The 15,699-nt window shown below is 36.9% G+C and overlaps 2 protein-coding genes across 6 annotated transcripts in view; one reads left to right on the top strand and one right to left on the bottom strand.

Annotated features, from left to right (window-relative positions):
* The first annotated feature begins 211 nt into the window (after positions 1 to 211).
* Positions 212 to 7,409, top strand: LOC105223545 (leucine-rich repeat neuronal protein 2). Of its 4 annotated transcripts, none has more exons than XM_049456522.1 (7): positions 212 to 348; positions 3,257 to 3,395; positions 4,231 to 4,773; positions 5,053 to 5,240; positions 5,303 to 5,397; positions 5,458 to 5,570; positions 6,807 to 7,409. In XM_049456522.1, the coding sequence occupies exons 2-7, from the start codon at positions 3,264 to 3,266 to the stop codon at positions 7,254 to 7,256; spliced, it is 1,521 nt and encodes a 506-aa protein (XP_049312479.1). In that variant the 5' UTR covers positions 212 to 348; positions 3,257 to 3,263; the 3' UTR covers positions 7,257 to 7,409. The 4 variants fall into 4 exon arrangements, with proteins under 4 accessions (XP_049312479.1, XP_049312476.1, XP_049312477.1 ...); XM_049456519.1 differs by having other exon boundaries at positions 269 to 312; XM_049456520.1 differs by lacking the exon at positions 212 to 348 and adding an exon at positions 549 to 580.
* Positions 7,410 to 10,316: 2,907 nt separating this feature from the next.
* LOC115065706 (probable inactive protein kinase DDB_G0270444) overlaps positions 10,317 to 15,699 on the bottom strand; it is a 65,734-nt gene continuing 60,351 nt past the window's right edge. For both annotated transcript variants that reach the window (XM_049456525.1, XM_049456524.1), the window contains 2 exons: positions 13,278 to 14,131; positions 10,317 to 11,844 (listed from right to left, as the gene is read on the bottom strand). In XM_049456525.1, coding sequence (XP_049312482.1) covers positions 11,633 to 11,844; positions 13,278 to 13,809 — 744 coding nt within the window. In that variant the 5' untranslated portion in view covers positions 13,810 to 14,131 and the 3' untranslated portion in view covers positions 10,317 to 11,632. The remainder of the gene's footprint in view (positions 11,845 to 13,277; positions 14,132 to 15,699) is intronic.

The following is a 15,699-nucleotide window of genomic DNA, read 5'->3' as shown; positions in this document are numbered from 1 at the left end:
TACTCAGTCTGAAGTAGCACTTATTGGAAAGTGTAGTTCTGCGTTGAATTTCAAGACTGATATTGTTAAATCTATGTGACACAAAAATAATGAATACCACCATTCCTTTGCGGCGAATTCCAATTAGGCGAAGTTACTCACTTTTTCGAAAAGAGTAACATGATAACGGCAGTTACGTTAAAGAATCATAACAATACTCTTAGCCCAACAAAGTTATTTGGTACTGATAAGATTATAACCAATTTCATGAAGCACGAAGCGGCAGTGATAAGATATGCATAAAATGATTTTGCTGCCTCGAAAGCGTTTTCAGTAAGTGTTTAGATTCGATTGTGTTGGCTACTAATTGTAAGTTAAAGTAGAGTTAAGCGGTTCAATTAAAAATAAATAAATAAATGATATATGTTTTTCTGCGAAATATTCGTACATATATATGTACATATTTTATTAGCTTTTCAAAGCTTTGATATTAAAGTAGACGTGCATTAACGGACTATACTTGTATACTAAATATGTGAATATAAACTGATAAGCAACAATTTATCTATTGATTTTACTGCTTTATGAGCGATAACAATCAGTTGAGTCACAAACTTCCAATAAATGCATTAAAAGTGTAGTGAAATTTACTAAAATTAACGAGTAAATATATATATATTTAATATATAATATACAGACAGCAAAATTTAAATGAATTTTAATCGAAACTGTAATTTTAAACGCGAGCATAAATTTATTAAAAAAAATTTATTTTAAGTATTTTTTTTTCAAAGAACCAATGATAATTAACTTTTATACTTCAAAATGACAAGCGTAATTCTGTTATCGTTATTTACGAGTGAAAATATTGATCGATAATATTGTGCAATAAATAATATATTGACGCATAAAATGTAATATACGGACAACTGGCACTATTAATAGTTTCATTGCTTAAAAAATACAGTTAAGACCAAAGCTATTGGATTACAAGTTTGTGACACGCTTCGTCATAAACGAAAGGAACTGTCATACTTACATTATATTTGCAAACAAAGTCGTACCGTGATTTCGTAATAACGTCACGAACTGATTTGCTGTCAAACGCAATCCACTGTAAAGTCGCGGAACAAAACTGTCATATCATTTATTTCCTTCTAACTTGGTTAGGACGCATAAAAAGTGACGGAAAATATAATATAGTAGAGGTTATCGCTATATCGAAAATTGCTAACGGAATTGTTGATCTCCAATTGATTATTAAAAGCACAAACAAATAGCTCATAAATCAAGCGTAGCCAACATCAAATGTTCAACCATATTCTACTGTGTTGGGTTAAAGAGCTTCTATCGAGCTTTTTCCACCTTCTGTACATATAGTATATTCGATCCTACAAATATTAGAGCAGCTCGTAATGAACCAAAGTCCTTAGTAGTATTAGTAAACCTATCTAAGAATAATACTAAATACGTCCATAGACATAACGGGTGATCCAAGTAGAGGTACTTTTTTCAATAGCCTTTTTTTGACAGATTACGTGTGAGTCGTGTCAAGCTGTCCGCAAAAAGTGTGTTTCGCGCGCTCCCCTTAGCTTATGGTCAACATAATCCGCCTACTGAGCGTACTAATCGTAACACCCATCACCCATCTTGAGACCCAGCATTCATTATTGATTAATATTCCATCAAATAGACCACGTCCGCCACCCGGTAAAGAAAATATAGCATCCATAGCTGAGAGTGTACACGAAGACCGTGGAGAGTCGATTCGGCGCCATTCGCACCAACTTAGACTGACGTATGGAACGATATGGCGCATTTTACGATAATATATAGGCTCTTAAAAGTTCCAAAAGTTTCGAGACAAATTTTGTTCAGCGCTTAGGTTTATTTCTGGTTCAATGCGTATGTAAACAAGCGAAATTGTAGCATTTGGAACGAAGAGCAACCTGAAGGGATTCAATAGCTGCCGTTTTAATCAGAAAAAATGACGGTTTGGTGCTGTTTGTGGGCTGATGGATTCATCGGTCTATATTTCTCCAAAATTTATGCCAGTGAGAACATCACAGTTAATTACAACCGTTGTCATATCATAATAACCGACTATTTGATGCCTGAAATTGAAGTGAATCTCGTGATCTCGGCGACATTTGGTTTCAACAAGAGGGCGCCACTTCACACCATCGCTTCAATCAATGGATTTATTGAGAGAAAACTTCGGTGAGAAGATAATTTCACGTTTTAGGCCGGTCGATTGGCCACCAAGATCGTGTGATATCACATTGTTAGACTATTTCCTGTGGGGATATGTAAAGTCTTAAGTCTATGAGGACAATCCCGCTTCGATACAGGACTTGGAGCAACACATCACGCTTGTCATTCGCCAGTTACTAGTCGAAATGCTCGAACGAGTCATCAAAAATTGGACTCAACGGATAAATCATCTAAGACCTAACCGTGGCAAATATTTAAAAGAGATAATAGTCAAAAAAGTAATGCCAGAGAATGTACTTTCGAATATTAATAAACATTCCCCATTAAATTCGAAGTTACTAAATTTATTCTTTGAAAAAGTAGGGAATCTCGTAATGGATCACCCTTTTTAAAGGAACTTAGCGCAAATTACTATGTATATTTCCAGACACAATACTTAGAAAGTTCACCCTATAAAAATTGTGTTGTTTTATTATGTTTCCGATATCTTGAATCGGAAATTGATGATATCTAAAATCGGAATTTTTATCGGATTGATAAAGTGATTGATTAATTAACCCACAAAGCTCTCCAATTGGGATTGATGACGTGTACGCCAATTAATTATCTTGGCGGAAATGAAAAAATCCAGTAGAGCTTTGGAATGTTTAGAAAAGCCGAATTCATTTAATTCTAAAAGAACTTCATTAAGCCCGAACCATGGTTACTTATCTCTGAAATGAGTTGATTAATAGTAAAATCCAACGAGTCTGAAGGAGAGTTAGAACTAAACTATAACTTTGAGTATCACCGGTTTTAGAGACTAAATAGTGCTTCCATGTATATGGTGAAATAATTTATTTTTTTTTGTACATTTGAAGACTCGATATTTATGGTTCTAGTGCACAAATTTTAAATTTAAAGTGAAATCCTCAATATTAGACACCATAAAAAATGTTCCTAAAAAAGTTAAGAACTGAAAACTATCAGATATTGTACTGGAAACATTACAACTAAATCTACAGTAATGTTAATGAGTTTGGAGTACTCACCCTTTTCTCTTTTCTCTCTCTCTTATCCACAGATCACGCATGAAAATGAAAAGTAACTGGCTATCGACTATTATATTAGTCGTGTTTTGTACTTCTCTAGCAACAGCGGCTGACAACTCCACGGAGAAAAAAGCCAATGCTACTACTGAAGCGGCGACACCTGCGCCGAAGGTAAGTAAATCGTATGGAAAAGAAAGACACTATCTATACACAGAACCAAACAAAAAAAGTAATCTTATTATGGATACAGCACTTTCAAAAGCCTGGCATTCGAAGAGTTTTGGAAAAACCAAAAAAAAGTAGATGAAGTTTCCACGCCTTTTCTATCAGTGTTAACTCTCTGTTAATATTTGAATAATATTTTTCTTAAAACCCAGTAGTCTATCCGATAAGACTGAAAACTTGGAACGTTTTCTTTTAAGCTGAAAAGATGATAGTTATAAGAAAACTATTTTCTTCAGTTAAAGTTCATTAGCATACGTAAAAGTTTAGACCAGAGAGATATTTATAGCTGCCCCAGCGTTAACGGTTTCATGCCGGAAAGAAGTAAGGCATATGTTTAGTAGATCTTATTACATGCCAGTACGAATTTTAGTTACGTCGAATCATTACTTGAAAATAGTGAAGGCGATACGTTTCAGTATCACCAAATCGATTCACAACCGACCGATATTACCAACCATATCTTATAGTAGTATTTTCAGGAGAGATTTTTCTTGGAAAACTTAAGTCAAATGGTTGGTTCCAGCAGAATTTGTTGCCATCCAAGACCATCTATTGTAAAGTTTGTTCAAATATCTTGTGACGGCGAAAGCTTAAGTGCCGGTAATGTAGACGTAAGATCAAAGTCAGTTGAGTAAATTTTCTTGAAATATGCTTATTTGACCATTAGCCGGATTCCTCGACCATTATATATAAATTTTTTATACAAAAATATATTCTTTTTTATGCCTATCTTGCACTATTATTACTCAATAAACTCAACTTTCTTTCTAAATACTTTCAGATAAATGTTATGAAAAGTGATCTGTGCAAAAAATGCACCTGCTTAAGCAATCCCGATTACTCGCAGATCGATTGTAGTCAAAGCAAAATGAATCTGCTCTTCAGCGATGACGAATGGAATATTCTACAAAATGGCGATGTCACTTTCGACATTATAAAGTTTGAGCACAATAATATTACGAATCTTACAGGCTTTCCCAACTATCCAGTTAAAAATTTATATTTAGGTTTCAATCAAATTGAAACCATTGCCAAGTCCGCTTTCGCTAATCTTACAGAACTGGCTAAATTGGATTTGTCACATAATAAATTGAAACTTAAAACATTGGATCCCGATATATTTCGAGGCGCCTACGATGTACATGACTTTTTGCCTTTAGGCAAAATGATTGAATTGGATTTAGGTTACAATGATTTGCATAGCTTGGATTCGGGTGTTTTTGAGCATTTACCACATTTAGAGACTTTGATATTGTCCGGCAATACATTTCAAGTGGTCGATCACAATGCAGCCGTAGCTATTTCGGGCTTGTTATCTCTGAAGGTAAGTAAGAAACTTTGAGAACGTAAGAGAGATAAATAACTCTACAACTGCGAAGAAATCTTTCTATGCAGTGCTTTCCTCATCAAACTCAAGACATTGTAAAAGTTTGTAGTACTGAAAGCGATCTATTCGCTTTGCTTAGATCAAAGAACGTTAAACATTTATTTGGAACCACACATTTTATATACATATGCCGTTACATTTAATATACTGAGACCACGTTAACTTCTCTAACAAACTGCTGCACATTAACGTATTAATTTCTACACTTATTTCAAGACCTTGGACATGTCATTCATGGAACTAGAGGAGCTACCCGATTATCTGTTTCACGGACCACGTGATTTGGAAACCATCATTTTAACCGGCAACCTGTTCGATGAGCTGCCAGATGATTTGAACTTGGCGCCAAACCTACGTGAGTTGGTACTCGACGAAAATCCTATCGGCAATTTGACGGGAGATAAGTACGTGTTGTTGCAATACTTTACCTTTATTTCTTTAAATTTCATTCTACGTATATAAACAGCGTATTTCCAACTCTACCGCTTTTGAGGTACTTGAGCATGTCTTATATGCCAGATCTAGAGGAAATCGGTGCCGGCGCATTTGCGGAGTTGCAGAGTATGCTAATAACGCGCAGTTTTCCAAAGTTTGAGTATTAAAAATTTCTGTTTTTCTTAGACTTAACTACTCTAATCTTGGCGAGCAATCCGAAATTGAGCAGAATCGATGTGAGAGCATTTTCGAAGAACACAACAAACCCGGAAATATTGTCTTATCCACCAATTGAGAAGGTAAATTATAGAGATTTTACTTAGAAAATGTGACTGCACTCTACTCGTACATTTATGAATTATACTTAAACCTGACTTAAGAACTTAGACCAAAATAGTAACCGTGTTCACAAAAGTTCTTTCACATTCAAAGGTATAGTTTACTTTGAGTATTAGTACAGCTTTTTGCTAGGTTTTGGCAAGCGAAAAGTTTGATCCGTCAGTACGGTGGAATGTCTGAAGATATGCACTTCCAAATGTTTAAGTCTTACCCTTTCAAACGCGGGATATTCAAAAAGGAAGTGTTGAGTTGTTTCTACCTCATATTGTTTCATACAGCATGGACGCCAATAGGGCAATGACCTGTTAAAATCCCCACAATTAGGTAGAGGCTAGACTTACTGAAACCAAGGAGATCACTAGATCTCTTGCTGTTGATATTGGGCCAAGCTTCCGCGAATCCCAGCTATCCAGTAGTAGAATAAAAGAGGATACAGGAGCACCTACCCGCTCCTATTCTACCGGTAGCGGTTCTGGGTGCTTTTCCTTGCTTGCTCATCAGCTTTGCTATTTCCTGCGATTGTGCTATGGCCTGGCAACCATACCAGTCTTATCACAAAGACACACCTGAACGCACAGTAAATGAATTCAAGGCTACTATCGCCGCTCTGCTATCTGAGTGAATGCTCACTTCTCTGAAGGAGGCAGTAGATCTGTTGCTGCCTTAATAGCTGCAAGACACTACAATGGTCAGAAAATCTAAATCTGAAGTTTATAGAGAGCTGCTGACAGTAAACTCTTTCATCAACTTTCCCTCTAAGCTTTGACCCGTCCGTAAAGAAGGTCCCTAAATGGGCAGAGAAGCAGCCGCCAGAGTTCATCCAAGTGATTCGGTATGAAGGCAAAGTGTGTAAGGAGTGTTCAGATGCGAGTTCTTTTAAGAATCCAGATTATTTGAGTCTGATAGCCAGATTTCGCGACGGTTTTGATTTCGTTACATAATTTCGATGCAGTAGATCGATTTTGAGCCTGCGTCTAAACAATCTTCAATTGAAAATTTGTTTGTATTACTCCAACACACAGATTCCGATACAAGTTCAAATTTGGCTCCATTTTGTGAGCCCCCATTTTATGAGTCAGAGTTAAGTTTCGTGTCTGCCGTCAGAGACAAAATCTATACTACTGTTGACCATTTAAAACTCCAAGAATCAATTCGCCCTTCATTACTAAATAATAAATATTTTTATCGTTTTTCAGCTGCACATTCACAATAACAACCTGACAGCTTTGGAGCATAAATTATTCGAACGTTGGGACAAAATAACCGAACTGGATTTGCGCTACAACTACTGGACCTGTGACTGCAGCAATCGTTGGCTCATTGAAGTTTTGATGGTGCAAATAAATAACACCACTCCATTGTGGACACACGATGTCAATTGCTATGTGCCGACAGCTTTACGAAGTGTACCGCTCATACAACTTGCCACGGAGGAGAATAGTTTAAAATGTAGCGTGGGTGGTAGTAGTTCGAATGTGGGTCTCTTCTTAATCGGCCTGATTGTTGGCATTTTATTGTGTGTCCCAATATTGCTAGGGTCTGTTGCACTCTGGCGTCGTGGTTGTCTGGGTTTGAATCGCAGCAACTATGGCGCTAACCGTTCATTATACAATCGTGCCAATTTCAACGATGAATTACACATCTAAACCACGGTTTATTTTAAAGTTATTTTTTTTTACTAGTTTTTATTTTTTGTAATATATTGTGTATCTTTATAGGAAATGTACATACAATATACAATCGTCTGAAGTCATAATATTAATAAAGTTATTTTATCAGATGCTTTAATTTAAATAAAATGTTTATAGACTTCTTGTTTTTTAGTGGCGTAGACACCGCTTACACCCTTATAGCCAAGTTTACAACAGCGCACCAGTATTTATTCTTTTTCGCTATTTGACGCCAATTGGTTATGCCAAGTGTAGCGAAGTCTTTCTCCACCTGGTTTTTCAAACGGAGTGGAGTTCTTCCTCTTCCTTTGCTTCTCTATCTATACTCTCAGAGCTGGAGTGCTTTCGTCCATTCGAACGCATGACCTAGACGGCATAACCGCTGTCTCTCAATTCGCTCAACCATGTCAATGTCGTCGTATATCTCGTACAACTCGTCGTTCTATCGACTGCGGAATTCGCCGTTGCCAATGCGCAAAGGATAATGTTATTGTTGGTTTTTATACGACATCGAAGTTATGACTGCCAACAGTGACGTTGGAGGAAAGTCGATATCAATATCTTAAACGTACGCCAGCAGTTGTACACTCTTCTAACAGATTGTACCTTCTCTATTCAGATTTGTACCTCGAATTATTTTCTCCATGAGTAGATTGAAGAAAACGTACGTTTGGGGGTCGCATTTAAGCCTCATTTTGTATCGAATGACGTAGAGAGGTCCTTCCCGATCCTGACGGAACTTTTTGTATTGCTCAACTTCAGTTTACACAGCCACATTAGTCTTGCAAGGATACGAAATTCAGACATAGCGGCAGCTATGCTGTCAAAAGCAGCGAAGACGTGGTGTGTGTCGATTCCTTTTTCGCGGGTCTTTTTCAAGATTTGGTGCATGGTGAATATCGGGTCAGTTCTTGATTTTCCAGGCCTGAAGCTACACTGATAAGGTTCAACCAGTCTATTGACGGTGGGGTTTAATCTTTCACACAGCACGCTTGATAGAACCTTATATGCGATGTTGAGGAGGCTTATCCTTTACTTAAATCGTTGGGCATACTTTCGACCGACCATATTCTACAAAGAAGCTGATGCATGTTCCTTATCAGTTCATCGTCGCCGTATTTGAATAACTCGACCGGCAATCCATCGGCCATCGCCGCTTTGTTGTTCTTCAGACGGGTCGTCGATTGGGGAATCTGGTTTGCAGGTTGGGAAAGTGTTCCCTCCAAAATTTCAGTATGCTCAGCCACTAGATCTGCTTTGGGGGTTCTACAAGAGTATGCTCCGTAGAATTTTCGAGTACGATCTCTGCCGACCAGCTTGTCAAGCTCTTCGTACTCACGCATTTCGGCTTCTCTCCTTGTTTGTCTGCAAATGCGTCTCGCTTCCTACGTGTTGTGAGGTAAGCAGTATGTTTTCTCTCCACTGAGACACGGCGCTTTTCATCGTACCAGCTATTATTTTGCCTTTTCCGAAAACGAATAGTTTCATTTGCAGCTGTAGGTAAGGAGCTTGAAATGCCATCCCACAGTTCTTTTATACCGAGTTTCTGATTAGTGCTCTGATAACACTATTTCTAAAACACGAAGGTACGAAATTTGAGTTGAAGGAGTATGAGATATTAAACTCCCTTCTCAGAATTATTATTACACTCGACTTGCGGTTTGAAGAATCAAGCAAATTCTTTCGGGTTCACAATATGGGCTATCATCCTCCATTTCGTATCTTTGGAAGCGGAGTAAAGGACTTGGGAAACTTAATGAAATTCTTGCAAAACTCAATCTGGCATTACTGCAAAGGAGTAGATCTACTACTGTGATTTAAAGTTTGTGAGAAAACCCATTCGTCGAAATTATTTGTTTCTAGGTTAGGATTACCGTCACAGTATAAATCATTAGTCTTTAGTATACGCCTGTCTTTCAGAAGTACATAAAGTTTATTCGGCGATTTTTACGTTGCGTGAAATTGTTCAACAAAGGTATACCATTAAATTTTGTGTGTGTAATAAAATTTCTGGCGCCGATACGTTCAGAATATTGGAAAAGGCCTTCGGTGATAATTGATTGTCGTGAGCAAGTATATTTGATTTGTACAAATTATTCATAGAGTGTCGAGAACACGTTAACGACCAACCACGTCAAGGAAGACCATCAACATGAACTGATTAATATTTTAATTTGCTTAGATTTTGAAAGATCATTTAGGCCTAAAAAAGTGAAAACGCGATTGGTTCCAAAATCACGAAATTTTTTCGAAAAATAGCGTTGCGCTAACCTCTGTGAAAAAATGCTTTCCGACTACCAGGATGTCATGAAACATATTACTATTGGCGCTGAGTCTTGGACACGGAAACAGACGATCAAGCGGTCGAATATCATCGATAAGGTGAACCGAAGCCGGAAAAACCACGTCAAAGCAGTTCTAAACTCAAGTTTTCTTCGATTATCGAGGTGTGGTGTACGCCGAATTTTTTCCGACTGGCCAAACTATCAACAAGGAATGCTTGAATGTTATGCGTCGTTTGCGCGAAGCTATGCGTAAAAAGAGGTCGGAAGTATGGGCCGACAACTCTTGGTTTTTGCACCACGATAATGCACTGTCTTATACTGCATTGATTGTTTGTGAGATTTTCGGCAAATTTTCAAACAAAATCGTGCCAAAACCACAGTATTCGTCTGATTTAGCTCCGTGTGACTTCTGGCTATTCAGCACACTCAAACGACAGCTCCGGGAAAAACGTTGTGAGTCAATTTAAGTTCATAAAACGTGGAGCGCTACGCGTATTGAAGGCTATTCCGGAAATTATAATAGCTTTAACAACTGTTTCGACGATGGAAAAAAAGATGACACAAGTATATTGTGGCCAAGGGGGATTACTTTGAGGGGAATGACATATATTTTGAAGAATAAATGAAAAATTTTAAAATTATGAACAAAGTCTTACTATTTTTTGCTCATAGGGTAAGTGTGGCGTGACAACCGGCCCGTCTAACCTAACGTAACCTACTTACATTTTTTTTTTCAATAAAAAGTCCGGTCTTTATTTATTTGTTATATATTTATATCATTTATTATGTATGTAAGTAACTAATTCGAGGTTATTCGGCTTATACGGAATGTGTTAAGCAAAACTGTTTGAAAAATATTACTCATGTTTGTATGTATGTATATAATAAAACTCGTTTGTCTCATACATGCGACAACTACTCGTATAACAAATTTATTAGGTTTATATGCATTTGATTTAAAATATTTTCTTCATATATGTATGTATGTGTGTATATATTTTTTTGCTCGATTTTTTTCGTAGTAAGAAAACTAAGTACTACCCGAATACATTTCATATATATTAAAGCAAGCGATTTTTCAGTTATAAAATGACATTTCTTAAAATTTTAATGAATCGTGCAAAATATACTTACAATCTTCAAATTATTTCATACACTTGCAGGGCTTACAGAATTATTTAGTGACAAAGCTACATGCTAATTTACAGTAAGTAGAACTAAAAAGGGGACTACAAAATAAGTTTATTATTTTTTTTAGAATTTTTTGCTTTTTTTGGTAATTGCATACATACTTGTGTGTATGAATGTATGTGTTGTGGAGAAAAATAAATAGCACAACTTTCTATTTCACAATTTTCGTAAATTCTTGCGTGAATATTTTCACCTTTTCACTAATAAACTAACAATTTTCGTTAAATAAGTAGATATATGTGTGTCTATATGTATATATGTATGAGTGTAGCGCGGCAGACATTACTATTACTATATTCCTTCCTTGTCATTGTTTGCCTGCTTTGACCGTCTTCGATTCGCCGCTCGCTTAACAAAAATTTAAAATGGAGAACAACAAGCCAGTTCCATTCAATACAAGAGAGCATGTGTGTAGCGCACAAAGATGTTAACAACGCTTGCTCTTTCGCTACTTACAGTTTATACCAATTTTTTACATTTATGCCAATTGCTTGTTCGTTTCGTCACGCTAGAAGGTTTGGCGTAGCGAAGACGATGTATACTTCATACCAACAAATAAATATATAACTGAATATGTGGTAGATCCAGGCGCGTCCGCACTATCGCACCATCAACATTGTACCTATTTGTTGTTTTGTTGTATCTCTGCTTGCTATGATTTGCATTTGTTAACAGTAATATTTTATTTATATCGCTCACGTAACATATATACGCTTATCATTACTTTCTATGCTTTATGTTACATATATAATATATAATTGTTTGTATGTATGCATATGTGTTTGTATGATTTTTTTTTGTATCTTTCTTTCTCATATAACCGTTAATTTATTGATTTATAACTGTAGATTGGTGTGTCTACACATTTTCATTGTCTTATCTAACCTCATCCACATCCTCGCCCTCGGATGAGCTGCGTATGGTGTTGTATTGTGAATTGCGACTGCGTAACATGCGTAAGAAGCTGCCGACGGCAAAGATGGTTCTTCGATGACGATGAAATATACCCTGGTATAAGGCCTCACGTAACGTTTTGCGATCCTCCACATCGACTGAGGAGGTAAGTGATGTTTGATGTGGTAAGCGCGCTGCAAGAAATTAAAGAGTGAATTTATGTATGTAGCTTAAAAGAAAGAGAAAACAAATCGATTCAAGTATAGGTACATTTTTCAATCGCCTTTTTTTGACAGATCACGCGTGAGTCATGTAAATCTGTCATGTTATTTTTGTTCAGTATTGTCTGGCATTTCATTATGGGGAGACTTTCACCTGAACAACGTTAATAATTCGTTCCTGATATATGGAACGACTTGGCGCATTTCAAGAACTGAAGGCGCACGATCTTTTCAAGTGACATCCCTAAGCTCTATGGGTTCTTTAAAAGTTTCAAGAAGAATTGACGTTTTCTAGACAAATTTTGTTCAGCGACTAGGTCCATTTCTGGCTCAAACAAAATGGCCACATTTGGGCAAAGAGCAACGTGAATAGATTCAAGAGCTGCCATTTTATCAAGAAAAAACAACCATTTGGGGTGGTTTGTGGGCCGGTGGAATCTTCGGTCCGTATACCTTCAAAAGTGAGAACGTAACTGTCAATGGCGATCGTTATTGCGTTATGATAACCGACTATTTGATATCTGAAACCGAAGCTCGTGATCTCGGCGAGATTTGGTTTCAACAAGACGACGATACTTCCCACACATCGCATCAATCAATCGATTTATTGGGAGAAAACTTCAGTGAACAGACAATTTCATGTTTTGGACCGGTAAATTGGCCACTAAGTTCCTGTTTGGATATGTAAAGTCATTAGTCTATGCGGACACTCCCGCTTAGGTTCAAGTCTTTGAAGAAGATATCATGCGTATCATTAGCCAGTTGACGGATGGACTATCTGAGATGTTGCCGCGGCGATTGCTGGGCTTCTAATGCAAGGACTTCGGATGTTGAGACAGCCAGCAGGTTCTCATGGACTAACTACTATTTGCGGACCATTTGGATTAGGTTGTTTTGAATGCACATTAAGAAGACTGTGTGGAGGTCTTTGTCGCAGGTGCAGTACTCCGCTCTAGTATAACCTTTTTCAGCAAGAGCGTCATATGATGCTATGTGTGAAATTTCCGAAGCGTTATTTTCAAAGAACACTACCTCTTAATACGTTAAACTTCTTTATACTTCTTAACAGACTATCAGTCAGCTTACTTGAAACAGTATGCTGGAAGAAACCTCTTATGGTTGGGGCAAATTAGATACTCCCAACCACTTGGGATATATTAAGCGTTTGCTGGATTACTATAATGACTTGTAGTATTTCGACAGAGTTTTTGGAAGTATAGCAAACGAAGCCGTTAATTCAATTCTTCGATTTAATCAAACCCAAACTCAGAGTTGTGGTTAGGTTTCTTACCAGTTATGTTCCCTTTGGCATACATGCTTTTCTGTCCACTGAACAAATCTGTTTATTTTTTTAAGTTTCTGGTAACTACTTATTAAGTGTCTTTCCTATCATAGTTGCTACTTACCAATTGGAGATTTGGGTGATTTAATCGAAAATTCGTCCAACTCCTTCCCCGTCAAATCCAATTTGAGTACTTTCTTCGTTAGCTCCTTAGTGGCCGCATCCAAGTTCGATTTTTTGGCAATCTTTATATCGACATTACGCTGACTAACCGCACTCTTCGAGACGGCGCCGGCAGTAGATTTATGTGCTTGTTTCTTCTCCAAATTTTGTATCTCGGCGGGTGATTCCAACTCGGACATTTTAGCCAGTTTCTGTTTTATTGGCGATTTCTGATTGGTTTTCAATATCTCGTCGTCCACCAAATGCGATTTCTCCTCCGGCTCCTCTTTCTTTATTTGTAATTGTTGTTGTTGTTGCTGCTGCTGTTGTTGAATGCTCGAAGTGGTGGTGGTGGTCGTATTCGACGCAGCCGATGTTGATGAGGCGGACGATGTTGGCGATAATACGGCTATATTGATTGTTGCTGCTGAAGTCGCTGTCGCTGTTGCTGTTGCTGCTGTCGATGACTTTTGACGATGTTCGATTGCAACCATTGTTCACAGCGACGACGATGCGCGAAAAACCGTTGGATAAATCAAAAGAAAATAACAACAACAATAATGTTATCGGTGGTAACGGTCTTCTGCGTCGAACACACTTGATGTCGCACTTCAGTTGGACAATGAATGAATGGCTGCTGGCACGAAAAATGTTAAGTTACGATGGCTAACGATGATATCGATCGGTTGTTGGTTCGTTAATTCTTCTACACTTCGCTTATTTATTGAGTTTCTCGAAAGATGAAGTAGTTTCTGCTGTGCTTAAGTTGCGTGAAGTGGCAGGACACTTGAGTTTGTACAAATAGTGATGGCAAGGCTGTGGGAAAGAAAAGATAAAACAATTGTGGTTATGTTTTTGATATGTACCAAAACAAAGAAAAATTAATAAAAAAAAGAAAGAAATGGCTGTAATTAGTTTGTATGACTCTTAATTTACTATAATCTTAGTAATAATAAGGATTAAACAATTGCGAGTCCAAAATAAAGTTGAAAAAGAAGCTTTCATGTGCTTTTTCCAAAGCACAAAAGGTAAATAAAGTTGAAAAGGAAGCTTTCAAGTGATTTTTCCAAAGTAAAAAACAGCTTTCATGTGATTTTTTCCAAAGGAAAAAGAAAAATCACATGAAAGTTTTTTCCAAAGCACAAAAAGTAATTAAAGTTGAAGAGGAAGCTTTCATGTAATTTTTTCTAAAGTATAAGGAAAAATCACATGAAAGCTTCTTTCTCAACTTTATTTTATTCAAAATTTAAGATACATATCTGTTTGGACTCGCATTAAAAAGTTAGCTTATAGCTAGTCCTAACTAATCCTTTTGTTAAATTCTTTTTCGAACTTTTGACACATACTTGTTAGTAGAAAGGATCCTACTAAAGGGTCAGCTGGCTAAAAACGGCTGATGAATATGCTATGAAACTTTTGAGCTTTAAAAACATTAAATATTAGGGGTCAGAGAGGCTTCATAGAAAAATACACACTTTTTAATTTCTGGTCATGAAATAGCATGAGTCTTGTTCTAGATTCAAGAATTGGAGCACTAAATCGCGTCTTATAACCAACGTCTTCTGTCTAAAGAAGTAAATTTAAGTTTTCAAAAGCTTTTCCAGTAGATATTTTCTTCTTAGACCACGTAGAGACTCCAAATAAGAAGAAATCTGAAAACATATCTGAAGTAACCTTCATTTATCTGTAGGCAATGGTTTGTGAAAGTGGTTACTAATCGGCTAAATTGTGTTCCAACTCCAAAGTCTTCAAGTAAAGTCCTCATTTTAAGACAATTATAAAAACCGGAACGTATACCTAGAAATATGTTGGAATCAATATGAAACGCCACGGAAATTGCAGGCCTACGGCAGCTCTATCTTTCCGAAAGGTTCAGATCCGGATTTATAGTTAGTCAGGTTGCAGCTTGTACAACCAGAAATGATTAACGCTTAGGTTATATTCGCAGAAATCCCAATAAACCCGGAACCATAGAACAGGATCGAACAAACTTGTGGTCAAAGTTTATATTCTTACGACCTGCTTACCCAAACACAGTACGAAACAGACTAGGCACTGAGGCAACTTATAAACAACTTCATTACCAAGTGATGATTAGTTCATTAAGATGTATGTTGGTGTCCCAAAAGAAGCCAAGACCTTAGTAATATAAAAATATGTAACCGATTTCAAGGCTCGTCTCTATGTGGCTGGGTCTTAAATATGACGACTTGAGTGAGTAGAATTTTTCTGAGCCGATTTGAAATGGTTATGCCTTTGAAATTACCTAAATTTACAAATGTTTATGAAGCGATATGTAGAAATAGTATGTTTTTAACTTTGAAAAGCAAAAAAAATCAAACCGATGACCTCACGATCCCTTACAATTCATTATCCGCAAGATT

This window comes from Bactrocera dorsalis, chromosome 4 (genome assembly GCF_023373825.1).
Source record: "Bactrocera dorsalis isolate Fly_Bdor chromosome 4, ASM2337382v1, whole genome shotgun sequence".
Classification (NCBI taxonomy): domain Eukaryota; kingdom Metazoa; phylum Arthropoda; class Insecta; order Diptera; family Tephritidae; genus Bactrocera; species Bactrocera dorsalis.
The sequence above is the reverse complement of the archived record's forward strand: the minus strand, read 5'-3'. Positions and strand labels throughout refer to the sequence as shown.